At 43.9% G+C, this 16,199-nt stretch overlaps 1 protein-coding gene across 1 annotated transcript; it reads right to left on the bottom strand.

The window, feature by feature from the left end:
* Window positions 1-10: 10 nt before the first annotated feature.
* lamc2 (laminin, gamma 2) lies at window positions 11-15,960 on the bottom strand. Its single transcript, XM_084912349.1, has 21 exons — window positions 14,343-15,960; window positions 9,030-9,206; window positions 8,470-8,587; window positions 7,913-8,034; window positions 7,673-7,804; window positions 7,385-7,574; window positions 6,192-6,304; window positions 5,677-6,069; window positions 5,323-5,556; window positions 4,481-4,617; window positions 4,078-4,234; window positions 3,462-3,667; window positions 3,165-3,244; window positions 2,927-3,064; window positions 2,615-2,759; window positions 2,377-2,526; window positions 2,115-2,229; window positions 1,817-2,013; window positions 1,445-1,603; window positions 1,247-1,346; window positions 11-934 (listed from the first exon to the last, which is right to left on the bottom strand). Exons 1-21 carry the CDS (start codon window positions 14,416-14,418, stop codon window positions 681-683), a joined length of 3,393 nt encoding a protein of 1,130 aa, XP_084768475.1. The 5' UTR covers window positions 14,419-15,960; the 3' UTR covers window positions 11-680.
* Window positions 15,961-16,199: the final 239 nt, after the last annotated feature.

Raw genomic sequence — 16,199 nt, 5'->3', positions numbered from 1 at the left:
CATCCTGCTCGTCTTCAGCGTCCGGTCTGTTGCGTCGGATGTTTGACCCACACACAGAAATACCAGTTACATAAATCTAAGAAGTGATGAATAATGAAGTGAAACATGTTTTAAATGTCAGAACTTTTATCTTTTATTTTCATATAAATATTCTTGGTGGTCAGACTTGGTAGAACAAAAACACTGAATTCATGAAGGTTTAAAAACGATGGTGTATGTACAGTTATAAATACTCTAACATATATTCACATACAGAATGCAAACACACAGAATATATTTTTATAAAAACAGCAGATACTCCCTGCTGAGCGTAGAAGGAAACAGCAGTGCATTAATCTGCTCCAAAAGATCCTTTTACTAAAAACTGAATGATTTAGACAAAATCATTTAATAGAGAAAAATAATGTTTAAGGAGCACATGTCTTGTGCCTACCTGATGAGTTTAAGGTGTCATACAGTTTAGATTTAGGGACAAATGAATGAAAAAATCGGAGGTGATTTGTCTTTAAATTTTAAAAAGCAAGATTCAAACTCAGAGGTTTAGAAACTAGTTAGCACGTTAGATATGGATTCTAAATAATTCAATATTTTTATGTATTACAGACAAAAAGAAGGTTGTCAGTAGTTGAAAAGTGCAAAAACACAAAGTGATGTCCACTGGCAGTAAGTCAGGTCACGCTTTAGGCCTCCTCGATGGGTGGGCTGTTGTAGCAGCCTACGGGGATGGATGCCAGGATCTGCCCGAGGTTAGCGATGTCTGCCAGGATGGTGTCGATGTCGCGGTTGATCGAGTTGAGCTGGCGCATGTGTGCGGCCTCCTGCTCCTCCATGTTCCTGAGTCGGGGGCTCAAATTGCCCTCCACAGCTTTCTTAGCACCAGCCAACGAGTCCTCCAGCTGCTTCACCTTCTTTAAATCCACAGCACTGGACTGGTCTGAGAAAACAGAGTAGACACGGTGAGGAAGCAGCTCGTGCTGTCTCAGAAGGGCGCTCAGGCCTTTCTGGAGATTGTGAAGCTGACCACATTAAAAAGCAACGTCTTGATGCATCTCAATCATCCAGGAAAGTAATTCTCCAAAAGTTGATTCTGTTCATCTGGATGTAGCGTTTCCCACAAACGCTACGTCCAGATGAACAGAATCAACTTTTGGAGATAAAAAGCAACACGTTGCAAATTCATAAATAAAACAGGACTTCAGCCGAGGTTAAAATCCCAAAGTGTGAGTCAGATAAAAAGTGTACGTACTGGTTTTAGCCAGCAGACCCTGGACCTCTCGCAGAGTTTTCTGCACTTCCTCGCTGACCAGCCTGGCGTTGTTGTAAGCTCCACCCGCTCCCAAAGACGCCTGCAGGGGAAACATTTACATCTTTAACCCCGTGTCCATCGTTTTATACGAGTGTGTCTGTGCGTCTGTGACAGGTTACTTCAGTGTGGTCAGTTTACCTCCTGGGCGTCAGCATGCAGGTTTTCAGCTTTCTCCAGCTTGGAGGCCAGATCTCCAACAACGCCTCCCGCTGTTGTTTTCAGGTTAGTCGCCTCTCTGTTCAGTTTGGTAGCTTCTTCCAGTATATTGTCATGAGCTGGCAAAGATGCAAATTCTCTCTGAAGGGTAAAGACAAAAGAGCAGTTTAACAAAAGTCACCGTTCAACTTAAAAAATAACCAATCAAACACATTTGTTTAAAAAATTTCACAGAGAGTAAATTCTACAGCTGGTTTCTTCAACAAACGTAAACTTGTCCCTGACGTCTCGCCTGTTTTATCATTTCCAACATAAAGAATGCGTCATAAAGTAACGCCACAGTATTCATGCTACCTCCAGACCAGTGACCATGTCCCCGAGCTTGTTGATGTTTTCCAGGGCGTTATCATAACTGTCCTGAACATCTCCCAGGATGGACAGCGTTGCATTATTATTGCCAGCAGACTGCTGGATGGTGGTCTTGATGTCAGGGAGACGCTTGATGGCAGCGTCTGCCTTTGTTTTGCTGCCTGCGATCTGCTGGTCGAAGCCTGAGAAGAAAGAAGAGTGGCATCAGTCTGCTGCTAGAGTTATGGTGGTGAGTGCCGCCCCATCGCTCGGTGAGTGCCGCCCCATCGCTCGGTGAGCCTACCTTTCAGGGTTTTCAGGGCATCTTCTAGCTCATCACTTTTGCTGTTGATGAGTTTGATGGCTCCTTCGGTGTCAGCTTTGGCAACATTGACTCTGTCCACGAGGCCGTTGTACTCCTGCAGCGAGAGATTGAGAACACGTCCAACGTTACAGCAGAAATAAACATGTTTACTGATACTCAAACGATTTTGGTCATTTAGCCATTTCCCCCTTTAACTGGACATCTCCTGCTCATCAGAGGTGAATCTGTGACACTTTAGTACCTGCTGGGCAGCTTTGCCGTTGGCCAGCAGGTCCTCAGCAACAGCCTCGTCTCTCAGGATGCCCCGCTGCAGCGCATCAATGCCTGCGAGGTTCTCATCCATCGCCTCTGTCACTCCATCCACCCTGGAACGCATCGCATCAATCGCCCCCTGTGCATCATGGGAGAACAAAGGAGGTTAGAGACACTGAACAAGTAGATGATAATAAAAAGAAGAATCTGTCCTCTCCAGCCATTACCTGCAGAGATGGGGGGAGGTTTTGCTCCATGTTGGCGATGTCTTTCAACATGCCGTCCGCCATTTTGCTCTCCTCTATGGCATCGCTGCTTAGACGTTTGGCTTGGTTCTCAAAACCCTTCACCTGAGCTGAAGTCTGTTCATACCTGGACACACGCAGGTTGCTCTAGTTTAGTCTTTAGGCACCGGGTTTAGATTCTGCTGTCATTAACAAATCTGAAGCTTTTACATGCAAAGTGCACGTAAATCAACAAAGTGGTTGATTCAGAGTCTAAAAGAGTCTTTGTCTCTGAAGCTCAGAGGAGATACTTACATGGTTTTCAGGTCTCCAATCAGCTCTTTCACTTTGTTCTCTCTGTTCATGAGGTTTCTGACCAGAGTCAGACTCTGCTGCGAGTCACTCAGAGCCTTTCTAGCGTTTTCTTCCACAGTGTCTGCGAACATCTGATGACTAGAAGGCAAAGGCGTCGGCGTTAGAGACGGTGGGTAACGTGGACCGGTCTGCATGGTAGCCAAAAAACGTCTTACTGATTTGTGAAATCAACACTTACTTGTTAGCCAGGTTGGTAGCCGTCGTCACCAGTGAAGACAGGTCGTTTGAACCCACCGGAGAGTCGCTTTGAGGTACATCCTGAAAAATAAACAGAGGTTAGACAAGAAAACATCGTTGCCAATTTGTCAGCTTCTGTTTTCCCAAAATTTCTTGTCTTCTCTAAACCTTTGCTGTTGCCTCCAAATACACACACACGCACACCCAAATACAACACAACCCCTCTGAAATAAAATAATGATTCTGTCAAACACGACATGATGTGTTCATCTCTGCATCTGTCAGCGTGGAGCCTTACAGTGAACTTGAGGTCAGATTTGGCCTTCTCCAGCTGGACTTTCATCTCCTCGATCAGCTTCTGGACCTCCCCCACCTTCGTCTTGTACTTCTGTTGCTGCAGTTTGATGTTAGCGGCTGTGTTCTTGATGTTTAGGAGATCCTGCTCCTCGTCCAGCTGCCGCTTGCTGATGAACGACAGGTGGTCCTGCAGCCTCTTCTCCACTGCTGTTAGAGACAAACAATAAGAAATCGACTTTGTTTTAACCAATGAAACTTTCTCCAGTACATCTGCTATGGAAACCTGAGTGAAACCATTCGGCTGCAGGTCTACTAAGTTCTTCTAAAAACTGCAAGTTCACTTAACCAAGTTATTGAGTAAAAATTTCTTATTAAAGCTTCTACAATGTGGATTTTTTTTATTTTTACCAACTGTAACTGTAACAAACAGCAGCTGACTGATCACTTATAAACATAGGAATTAGTACATTTTCCCATTATACTCACATATTTTACTTTTAACATACAAGAAGTCACAACATGTTCAGCAGTCACAGGTTTAGTTTAGTGTTTGGCAAATTGGTACTGGGTCCTAAAAACCTTCAGGTGATGGCACAGAGGGTTAGATGCTGTCTTACTTTTGAGTTGCTTGGCGTCTTCCATCATGCCGTCCACCTGCTTCATAGCATCTGTCAGAGCGGCCTCTATCTCAGCATTATTAGCTGGTTTCAATCCTCCGTCCATGTCAGAGAACAAAGACTCCAGGTCCCTCAGTTTGGCAGCATAAGCAGCCATCTGAGCCAAAAGAAATACGTTTAGATGCCACAGTGTCTTAATAAGCAGATGAAACTTCAGAGTTTCTATAGGGTGATATTGTGATAATATTGTTTTATTATGATGATCATAAACTGAAAATGTAATATCTCAAAGCCTCAGGTGGTATGATATAGAAAATATAGCATCCACACAGCAGGGGGCGCTCTGTAAAATAAACTTAACACTTGTATGTATGACAGCAGGCGCCTGTTACAGGTACCCCACCTTTGCGTTGATGGGGGTGAAACAGGCGGGGCAGCTGGATCGTTGGCACCTCAGACCCTCGAAGCCCGGTCTGCACCGACACTGCCCGGAAGCATCGCATTGATCGGACTCCGAGCGCTGGACGTCACAGTTACACGCTGACGGGAAAACAGGAAAAAATGTTACTGCTGGATCACATCTGGGAAAACCGTCACAGCACAAAAAGTGTAATTAAAAGGTGCACCAGCAGGGGGCAGCATTCTACCTGTGGGGGTGTTGAGAAGTTTCCAGATGTGGGCCAATGTTTTGTGCTTTAAAGGTCTTTGAAACTTTAATATAAACTAGCTTTGCTCAAATTAATGATCACGTTGTTTTTTAAACTTGGTTCAAATTTAAATTCAATTTTCACTTCACTGTTTTCTGTAACTGATGCTTATTCTGCATATTCATTAAGTAGATGATCAATACAGCACCAAAAAAACCCAAAATTGAGCTTAGCGTTGATCAGCTGATACACTTTAACACATCCACCTCGAGGTAACCGCAGCCATGTTTAAGCTGTTGTAGCTGCACACAGTTGCTGGGCAGCTGCATGCTGCTTTGCAACCCAACACCACCATCAAAAACCACAATTCTGATGATTTTCTTTGCTGTGAGCTTAAAAGATTATTAAACAGCTTCTCTCTGAGCAGCTCATGAAACTGAAACATGTCAGTTAGTTCTGTTTGTAAAAAAAACTGTTTTACTGCTTTCTGACATCTAAGATTCAATTTTACAGTAAAGAACACAAAGATTTCAATTTCCGTGCAGATGAAACCCAGACGTCTACATCAGAAACTCCTCTGACTGTGCGTCGTTCTTACGTTTGCAGGCGTCGGTGGGCCGCCTGTGGTAGAAACCTCTCACGCAGTCCTCACAGTGCCATCCCTTCGTGTTGTTCACGCACTTCAGGCATTCGCCGTTGTTGCGGTCGCAGCTTCCCAGCACTCTGACGTCGAGGTGACCATTACAGTGGCAGGGTATGCAGGGACGCTGCACGCCTCCGGTACCCAGGGGGTCGCCATAATAACCTTCCTGACAAACGTCACAGCGAGGACCTGAGGACAGAGACACACAGTCAGGTTAGAATATTCTAGAATTATTCAAATTCAACTAAAGACGTTTTAAGAACTGAAACAAAACATCAACTAAACATCATGTTGTTGATGTCGTCTCACCAGAGGTTCCTGATGGGCACCTCTCACAGCGAGGCTCCAGAGAACCAGGACCCAGTGAGCAGGACACGCCGTCCGCGCAGGGACACCTCACGCAGGTCTCCGGCCGCCTCGGGTCTCTGTAGAAGCCCTGGGAACAGCTCTGATCCGCGGGCGTCTCATCGGCAGAGTAACAGTCTCCAGTTTGCGGGTCGCAGCTGCCTCCTCTGCAGCTGCAGGGCTCACAGGGGCTGAAGGCTCCATCTGCGGGGTCTCTGCGTTTGAAACCGGGCGCACACCGCTGACAGAACTCGCCCTCATGACCCAGCGGGCAGCTGCAGGTGTGCACCCAGCGGGCCGGGACGCCGTCTCCACGCTGTGCAGTCACCAGCTGCACGCTATCGAGGTAGCCACGTCCTGAAAAAAGAAACAACAAATCATGAAACTGTGTGCGAGAGCCGCTTATCCTTCACTCTTTGTTGTTCTTTTCTTGGATTTTATCTGTTTCTTCTCTGTGGAAGAGAAGAAAAAGGGCTCACCGGTGTCTCCAAACGTGGCTCGGATCTTGATGGCTGTGAGGTTCTGCAGGAGCGTCTGGAACTGCAGGGTGGAGAGCTGAGGCCTCCACTTGCTTCCGGGCCGCTCGTCCAGCCTGTTCAGAAAAAGACAGAAGAAGTTCAAACAATGTTTCAGGAAGACGACGTCTTCTCCCTGTACTGTCCTTCATCATGGAACCTCATGAACCTCTGAGAAAACAGGAATCATCTTGATGAATCGTTTTTGTGTTTCTTCTTATTGCTTTGCTAATATTTGGACTGCAAGTGACTTCTTGACTAAATCAATCCAGATGTGTAGCCAGATGTGCAAACAAGAATGTTTCAAATCAGGTGTCACGATGACATTAAATCTCATTAAATGTATCAGTGTCTGAGAGAAATTCTGATTCGGCTCATTGCATTCAGCTCCGAAGGTCCATCATAGTTTCATCCACATGTGCATGAGGAGAGAGGCATGAAGAACATCTGCAGGTCAGACTCCACGTTTAATGGAGCAGTGTTGTTCCACCCACTTTCTCCACATCGCTCATGCAGTAAATCCCTCGTAAACAGCCAGGTACTAACGGAGTACCTGAGATTCTTGCTGCGTCTCTACTTGTTGTGATTAACAGCCTCACCTCAGGAATGTTCACGCCTCAGAGAAGCCTGGCTGTCTGAACCTTTGATAGCTGGGCTGGAAACGTTTTCACATTCCTGCTGGACAAATGATGTCACACAGATGACAGTCACAGTGTAAGTGGGAGCTATTCTGCCTCATCAAAACACGACACCTGATATTTCAGGCCAGTGTTCTCAAACTGCAGAGCTGCTGCAGGCGGCTGGAACAATGCATTAAAGTTCAATGACTTTCACTAACATTCATTTATAAAGCAGAAACTGTCAGGAGAAAGCAGCAGTGACAGTCCCACTAATGCCCACCAGGGGCTCCAGCAGACTCCCGTGGGAGTTAAGACTTAAGTTTTAAAGTTTGCATTATTGCGGGCGTGGCCTCTTTGACTGACAGGTGGATGGTGACACAGGTGGCTGTAGCTGCTAGCTGGACCTCTGAGCCTTTTTACTCCAATTATCTGACCAATAATAACACCCGACCAATCAAATCTGTTCTCCACGTCATGTTTAGCACTTCAGACAAAACCATCAAACTTTCAGCGACTTCACACCGTGGATTTTCTGACCTGAAGCTGTAGGTGATCTTCTGACCACAGGGGACCACAGATCGCAGGTCACCCAGAGAGGCAGCGACTCTTAAGCCGCCACCCTCCAGGATCACGTCGTTGACGGACGGGTATCGGACGCCGCGGTCCAAACGCAGCGAGAAGGAGAGGTTCTGGCCGTAACTCAGCAGCTGGTTCCCGAGGTAAGAGTCTGTGAGAAAGGAGAACATCAGTCATGACAGGAATGAAAAGAAAGACAAAGAAGTGTGGGTGGGGCTATGCTGTTAGAAGAGGTGGGGCTTGACTCACCTGGGGCATACAGGTAAACCGGCAGGCTGTTTTTGGAGATCACCTCCACGTCCTGGTGTTTCGGTGACCAGCGGAAGTGAGTATCGGCTGGAGTCTCACCTTGCATCGTCCCCACCTTCCAGTCCTCCACACCTGAAGCACACCAGAGTCTGTCACCTCACTTATTGTGCACTTTTACTTTGAAATGTAGGAAATGTTAGGGTTCTTTTATTATGAAGGTAACGAAGGAGAAAGGTTTACCGGTGGTGAAGGTGGAGGTGATTTTGTGGACCGAGTAACCGGATGGTGCTGAACATCGGCTGCTGTGGCCGTAACAGAAACACGGCAGAGTCAGACTCTCAGATTCCTGCCTGGGCTGACGGCTGAAAACGCAAGAAACAACAGGAAGTGAGCCATGTACTATCAAAATAAGACAGGTTCTGTGAACTAAAAACTGAAAAATAATGCAAAGAAGGCTGTGGAAGAAGTGGGCTGTTTAAAACTGCTCAGATGTGTTTGTATTAATCTGAAGCACATAAAGTACTTAAAGCTACTTAAAAACCTGTAATGGAAAGATGGAAGCCAAGCACTGAAATCAATAGAAAAGAGCTGTGGGCTGAAGTTAAGGACTGAAAACTGTAAAGTGAAGTGTAAGTAAAGTGACTGAAGACAGAATTCAATTTAAACATTTTTTAACTGCAGTTACAAAACCATTCATCAAATAAAAGACACCAAATTTAAGCAATGACATGCATTAAAGTGCACTGAAGGTGAAGGTGTTGAGAATTGAAGCATATGAGGTAGCATTTGTCTCTCACCTTTGGGGGCAGCCGTCAGCTCCGATTGGTCCGTTGGGGCAGCGGTCACATTTGTCTCCTGTGACGCCTTCTTTACAGCTGCAGCGCCCCGTGCTGTCACATGACTTGCTGACAGAACCTGAGGAAAAACAAGCCCGGTCAGAACAACACAAGTAAACGACGACATCGGTTTGTCGTCAGCCCCAAGTGGCCATTAAAGGAACTGCAGCTTCATTTTTCCACAGCAATGAGTTAACGCATTGAAGCAAAAACGTTCAGCCTATCATGTGTTTGGAAACTGTGTTTTATGAGACCGGGAATGTAAATGTGTCGTCTCTAAAGACGTGCCAGGAACACAGAAAGGTTCACACAGTTTTGATGAGGCATGTTTGAGGTGTAGTTTTCGTTTCCAATAAAAACATAATGAACTTACAGGACATGTGGAGGATTGTATCGATCTGATCTGGTACCAGCGTTGGTACTGATACTATGGATATTTGAATTGATCCTCCCACCTCTGCGCTCTGGTTTGTACGTCTAACATTTTCCACACATAAGGGTTTTGTGAGACTTGCACTCACCTGTAGGGTTGCAGCGGCAGGGCGAGCAGCTCTGTCCTGCCCCCTGCAGGTAGAAGCCATCCTTGCAGCGCTCGCAGTTGCGGCCTTCCGTGTTTCCCTGACAGTCGACGCAGTGCAAACCCAACGCGTCGTGCAGGCAGTACTGAGATCTCCCATTGCACTCACAACGCATTATCGCTGCATGAGAAAGTAAGAGGTCAAAGGTCAAGTTTATTTTGATTTCTTTTAAATGATTTTTTGTACAATAATAGACGAAACTGTTTGTAGATGCACTTCCATGTATTTTTGTGGCTTCACAGGTGTTGGACTGGTGCTTTTCTAGTCTGACCACAGGAAGTGCTTGCATTATTGTAAGGACTGTGGGAGGAAGCTGGCTGTTTACATTTCAGTTTTGCACTTTCTTCTGTTCTCCACTTTCCCTTCAGCTTGCATGTGAATTACTTGTTTTGTTCGTATTGTGATGGTGAAAGAAAAGAAGGCACATCCACGTCCACATCCACAAGCTTCCTGAGCTTTAATCTAACAAACAGGAGCATTAGAGATGTTTACAGAGTGTGAAGCGTTTCATATGTTTTGTGGTTTGTTCTGAAATCCCAGCAAGAGCCTGCACACAAATCATCACAATCCGACCAGCCCCGCCCAAAACAGCTGCGCACCTCAGCCCCTTCTGTCTGCAGCGAGCTCACCGGGATCACGGCTCAGAAAAGCAGCCCTGAAAAGACTTGCACCCGCTCCTTTAAAGCTTTGATTGAAACTGAGGGAGAGTTTCAACAGGCTGCTGCTTGTTCCTGCTGTTAGCAGAGAGGGTCGATCTCACCCGCAGCGAATGCAGCAACAGCAGTTTGTGGTAAACCAGAGCAATGATGAAAAAAGTGAATCACAAGGCAGCCTGCAGTCTGCAGGGACAGCCTGGTACAGAGAAACATTTCATGATTTTATTATTGGACCCTTCGCAGTGACCGTCCTGGCAATGCAGCAGAAAGGGGATGACCACCAAACTGTTCTCATTCAGGAGGATATGATGTCACTGCAGCCACAGGATATGATGTCACTGCAGCTAATAAGCTGCCGCAGATCTTTTTCTATGACCTCACATGTGTTTTGGGTCTGTTTGGTGTTTGTGTGTTAAACTGTGCCACTGAAGCATTATTGCGTCAATATTTGCACAACACACGTGCAAACTTTTTGCAGATGATACCAATATACTTTGTTCAGGTGTGGAATTTCAACAGGTTTTGGAGGTGATCGCACAGGAGTTAAAGATATTAAAGAAGTGGTTTGATAGAAACAAATTGTCCTTAAATTTAAATAAAACAAAATTTATGTTATTCGGAAACTATAAGAAAAACATTAACATTGAAATTTGTGTTGATAATATATATCTAGAAAGGGTTAATGCCATAAAATTTCTTGGTGTGATCATTGATCATAAGGCCTGTTGGAAATCACACATCACTTATGTGAGGGGAGAGTTAGCTCGGGGCATTGCTGTCTTGGGGAAAGTAAAAAAATTTCTGGATAGGAAAACATTGTATATGTTATATTGTGCTTTGCTATTACCATACATGAGTTATTGTGTAGAGGTTTAGGGAAACACATATAAAAGTAATATTCAGACTATAATGATAATGCAGAAAAGGGCCATTAGACTAATAAATCAGGAGGGGTATAGGGCTCACACAAACGCACTCTTTATTAGGACGCAAGCTATAAAATTCCAGGATCTGGTGAAGTTTAAAACAGTGCAAATAATATATAAGGTAAGGAAAGGGATGCTCCCAATCGAAATAAGTAAATGGTTCTTAGAAAGAGAAGGGAGGTATAATTTTAGAGGGAAGTGGAATTTAAAATTACAAAGAGTAAGAACAACATTGAAAAGGATGTCTATTTCAATAGCGGGAGTTAAATTCTGGAATGAGTTAGAAGAAGAAATAAAGGTCAGTGGTGATATAAACCAGTTTAAAATAAAACTCAAAAAAGAAATTTTAAATAAATATAAGAATGAAGAAAATGCAATTAACCCAAGACAGCAGTCAAACTCATGTTTATTTTCTTCTGCAAATTAGCAAATCTAAATATAGTTTTAGCTGAACATGTGAAAATATTTTTTTGTGATGTTATGTTCTAAGTTGAAGGCGTTGTACACGTTTGTTGTTCAAATTTAGATGAGGATGTAAACCTGAGGGGGTAGGGCTAAATAAGTATATACTTCTGCCTACTCCTTTTCAAACAACTGCATGGAATGATTTTATGAAACGTTGGTGAATGTATATGTTTGAAATAAAAAAGAACTGAACTGAACTGAACTGAACGTTCGCCCCTGACCGACATCAGGACGATCGGGAGTCTGACCGACAGCTGGGATCAAGTTACAGAAACCAGTTTTACCAAGTTACCGTGAAGGCCAGAGATTTCACTCAAACTTCAACTCAGACTTGCAGATTATCTCCCGTGTGTCAGCGTCAATAAGCCACGCTTCTCTTTGTTGTGCCGTCAGGAGAATCCGAGCTGATGCATGGATCAAAAACTAACTGTGGCACCAGCTGTTTACTCAGGTGAGGTAACCTCAATCACCCAAACATCTCTTGAGCCTGGCACATGCATCACATTAACACCGCTGGACTTCATCAGCATGAAGTTTGGAGGCAGAGGAAATGTTTCATGTCCCTGTGTTACTGTCCTGAGCTCAACGTAAACCTCAGACAGTTGATGAGGAAAAACTCATTTTAAACAGGGTTTTGGGTTTTTTTGAAACTGTGTTGAGAAAATATCCCCCAGCGATCGGTGGCAGAGGGCTGCCCCCTCCCTGGTTCTGTTGGACGTCTCCTCTTGTTCCTTCCCACCGTCACCAAGTGCTGCTCATAGGGTGTGTCTGACTTTTGGGGTTTTCTTGAACACATCCTGTCCTGGCAGGAACATTTTAACCTCACTGTGATGTTTTTTCTCCCCGTATGAATCCGAATACCTCGACAGTGACTGTAATCAATTTCTTCTTTGATGTAAGCGCTCAGAGGGAGGCTGAGGTGTGTTTGTCTGACCGTCAGATTCAGCAGACGTGAACAGCTCGTTCTCTACAGTTCAGAGTACATCAGTGACACTGACTCACTCTCTTATAATCTTTTTGTTCACCTGATTGCCTCCGGCAGCGGTGAGCTTAGGTGTTGTGTCTCTCATCGGACAGTTTCCAACTTGTGCGCCTCTAAATATTCAGCCTAAAGAAACATTTTCTCTCCAAAGGGAACGTGTTCACTGTTTCATAACTCTGATTTCTTTTCCCCGGAGGAATGAAAAACAACAAAGACACACCTAGAGACGGTTCTTCTTACATCACAGTGTAAACTCAGAATCTGGTTACATCTTTAATCTCAGGTTAATACTTTAACAAATAAAAGACTAAAGCACCGTCTGTGAGCACTGACTCATGTCATGATTCAGCTGATAAAACACTGCACATGCCAAACGTCTGCACTTGGTGATGCTTTTGTAAGCTTTGAAACAGTTTGTAGAAAAGTGCACTGCCTCCCACCTTTAAGTTGTTTTTGGGGAATAATTTAACTGCGTTTTTGCTCCTGCGGGTGATGACGTGGTTTTCATCACCTTCATGATTTGACAGTCACTCGCAGTCTGTCCTGTATTCAGCACTGACTCAGCAGCAGTAAAGGCCAAACAGCCCAATATAATAAAAATAATCACTGCTTATTAATAAATCAGAAAATAAAGAGCTGCATGTATCTTAATGAACAATGCAGGTTTTACATTTCTCTCATTTTGGGTAAATATTTGACTTTGTGGTATTCTGCAAATATTTTGAATCCATGAACATATTTACAACATTTCGCTGCTTTGATTCATCTCGTTTCGGCTCCTGTAGTAACCACAGCAAACTCTTATTAGCATAAAAACTCACATTAGACTGTAAAAATAACATTAGCGTAAAACAATCGCTGGGCGTGACCTGACCAGAGGAGTCCTGGTTCTTATTGGATTCAGCAGCTCTACGCCACAAAACGCAGTATTTTTACAGCAAAGCCTGTAAAACTGAGATATTCACACTTTCATGAGATATTTCCACGTTTCCTTAACCCGGCTAGCTTGATATCCAAACCAAAGCGAATAGTGAGTTTAAATCCTTTGTTATGACACTGATGCATCTTTGCATCCATGTTCACTCGCTGCTGAATCTATCTATCTATCTATCTATCTATCTATCTATCTATCTATCTATCTATCTATCTATCTATCTATCTATCTATCTATCTATCTATCTATCTATCGTCTCAGTGTATGAGGCTGGATTCTTTTCTTCAGTTAAAAGTTCAGCAGATAATAATTTCTCTCCCTGAGGGGCAGGCAGTTCTCCTCTGACAGCTCAGGTTCTCGTGAGCCTCACCCATGGGTGTCTCCCTTTTTCCACCAGCTAGTCTTTGTTATCTTTTAAGACAAATTTGAAAAATGAAATGATCCTAATGAAAAGTTATAGAAAGCCTTCCTGTTCTGACTCGTGTGTGTGAACGGGTTTTGTTAAGCTGCATGTTGTTGTTCTTTTACTTTCTTTAAACGTTTTATTTTGTCCTGAAGTCAAAGTTTTATAGTCACGGTTTTCTCGTAATTTAAGGATCAGCCTTCGTGTCTATTTAAACTTCTTTAGTGAGATTTCTTAATTCAGCTGTTTGTGTCTTATTGTTAATCAAATCTGAGGAGCAATTTACTAAAAATGATTCAGAAATCGTACTTCTGGGCTCTGCTGTGTTCCCTCTGACTCATCGCTGAAGCTTTATCTGATCTGCAGTTGTCCCAGCAGCTTCATGTCTGCACCGGCAGACTTTCAGACACGAGTGACATGAATATGAATAACTCACAGTCTTATCTCATATTATCTTCACACACTTCATTAATATCACAGCTGCCTCCCCTCTGTGATTTTCTTTGATTCCTTTGTTTGTGCGCTGAACACGTTTTTCAATAATTAACAAAATCACCAGACTGAGCCTTTAAAACAAACATATTAAATCCACAGCAATAAATACTGTATTACCTCTGAAATCAGTATTTAATGATTATTGTTATTATAAAATGAGGAACATATATTAACTGATGGAGGATCAGTACGTCGTTTTTTAACGTCCCATCTTACCGACCTATGTTTGTCGTCTTGATTTCATAACGTTGTTGTTGCCTCTCCTAAACATTACCACAGCTATTAGCAGGCTGAGCTCAGGTATGTTGGTTAGAGTTTAAAGAAGAGAGTTAAAGGATCTTAATGTCTTTCAGCATCTTGCTGATAGCAGTAAAAGAAGAAGTCGAGCCACTTACAGTAGTATCTGTAGGTCGCCCGGACGGCGCAGACAGCAAACAGAAGCCCGCAGAGTGAAATCCATCCGTTCCTCATGTTGTGTGAATCCTGAAATCAGATCCGAAAGCTGCAGCTGATGGAAAAACTCCTGCACAGCTCCTCAGAGTGATGCCTTTTAACTCCTCTCCTGCTGCAGGTCCGTACACGCTGCATGTACAGGCCACACTTATTCACGTGTGATTCACAAAACACACACCGTCAGTCAGAGGATATGATGGCTCCAGTGTGTGTGTGTGTGTGTGTGTTGTAACAGTGTGAGCCGTTGTCCTGGAGCTTCACATTTGCATTTGTACAACACAAAGACGTCTCACAGGACGGAGAATTAAAAATCAGATTTCTCTGAATGAAGTGAATCTGCGCTCTGTTCCAGATGTGGAAAACATGACAGATGTTTCCTGAACATGAACTCTGCATGCAGCTGCTGAGAGTTCAGATTAAACCAGCAACAGTGAAGAAGCTGACCATTCACAGCAACAGCCATGTCAGAGGGTTTTACAATCTAATGTGTGGACCTTAGAGAAAACACAAAGCCCCGTGACTGACCTGTCCAGGTGTGCCCCGCCTCGGCCTACTGCAGCTGGGATGGACCCTGACTGGCATAAGCAGAAGAAAATAGACAGGTGGCGTCCCCCACGGCTCAGTTTTAGGCCCGGTTTATCTTTATCTTTAGTCTGTTAGCAGTTGTTTTTTATTTTACCATTTTATTTTATTATTATCATTATTATTATTAACTTTTAAATAACCAGGGAGTGAAACTCAGACACCAGCTTTAACCAGTGTTTCTTATTTTGGTTGATTCCTCTCTGGACTTTCTTTTATTTATTTCAAGGATCATTTATTGAATTTTGACCTTTAGTTTCTGAACTTAAAATAAATCGTTCCATTGTGCTTGGATTAATGCGCGTTTTACGGTATGTAGCAGCGCCAGATAGAGGAGGTGGCTGATATCCAGAAATCCTACCAGTGGCTGCGCTGAAAGACAGCACAGAGGCACTAATCATGGCAGCACAAGAACAAGCACTGAGCACAAGATCCATAGAAGCTGGCGTCTATCACACCAGGCAAGACCCCAGGTGCAGGCTGTGTAAAGATGAGACAATCCAGCACATAACAGCAGGGTGCAAGATGCTAGCAGGCAGGGCATACATGGAACGCCATAACCAAGTGGCCGGCATAGTGTACAGGAACATCTGTGCGAGTATGGCCTGGAAGTGCCGAGGTCAAAATGGGAGACGCCCCCAAGGGTGGTGGAGAATGACCGAGCTAAGATCCTGTGGGACTTCCAGATACAGACGGACAAAATGGTGGTGGCTAACCAACCGGACATAGTGGTGGTAGACAAACAGAAGAAGACGGCCGTAGTGATCGATGTAGCGGTCCCGAATGACAGCAATATCAGGAAGAAGGAACACGAGAAGCTGGAGAAATACCAAGGGCTCAGAGAAGAGCTGGAGAGGATGTGGAGGGTGAAGGTGACGGTGGTCCCCGTGGTGATCGGAGCACTCGGTGCAGTCGAGTGGATCCAGCAGATCCCAGGAACAACAGTCATGTCTCCCAACATAATGTAATAAAGAGATGTAATAAATAAAGTTTGTAACATCTCTTTATTACTATAATCACTGTGATCAGTTAGTTAAAAGACTAGTTGGGATTATATAAGGAATTTGAATATTTTTAATACAACTTAACAAAGTTTATGTTAAAGCTTAGCATAACTTAAATGTGATAATTCATGTTAAACCATGTGGAAAGCTTACATAAAGCACATACAAATGTGTATAAAATGAATTCTATATAATATATGAAAGATATCACAT

The sequence above is a fragment of the Perissodus microlepis genome, chromosome 18 (genome assembly GCF_051167445.1).
Source record: "Perissodus microlepis isolate ML-2025 ecotype Zambia chromosome 18, ASM5116744v1, whole genome shotgun sequence".
In the NCBI taxonomy this organism is placed as follows: domain Eukaryota; kingdom Metazoa; phylum Chordata; class Actinopteri; order Cichliformes; family Cichlidae; genus Perissodus; species Perissodus microlepis.
The sequence above is the reverse complement of the archived record's forward strand: the minus strand, read 5'-3'. Positions and strand labels throughout refer to the sequence as shown.

What these genes read in the sequence shown, in the direction of transcription:
- lamc2 (XM_084912349.1), bottom strand. Translation starts at nt 14,418, where the DNA reads ATGAGGAACGGATGGATTTCACTCTGCGGGCTTCTGTTTGCTGTCTGC. An exon ending in GCCCACCGACGCCTGCAAAC is followed by an intron (nt 4,618 to 5,322) that starts GTAAGAACGACG and finishes TTTTCCCGTCAG; the next exon opens with CGTGTAACTGTGACGTCCAG. An exon ending in AGACGCCAAGCAACTCAAAA is followed by an intron (nt 3,668 to 4,077) that starts GTAAGACAGCAT and finishes TGTCTCTAACAG; the next exon opens with CAGTGGAGAAGAGGCTGCAG.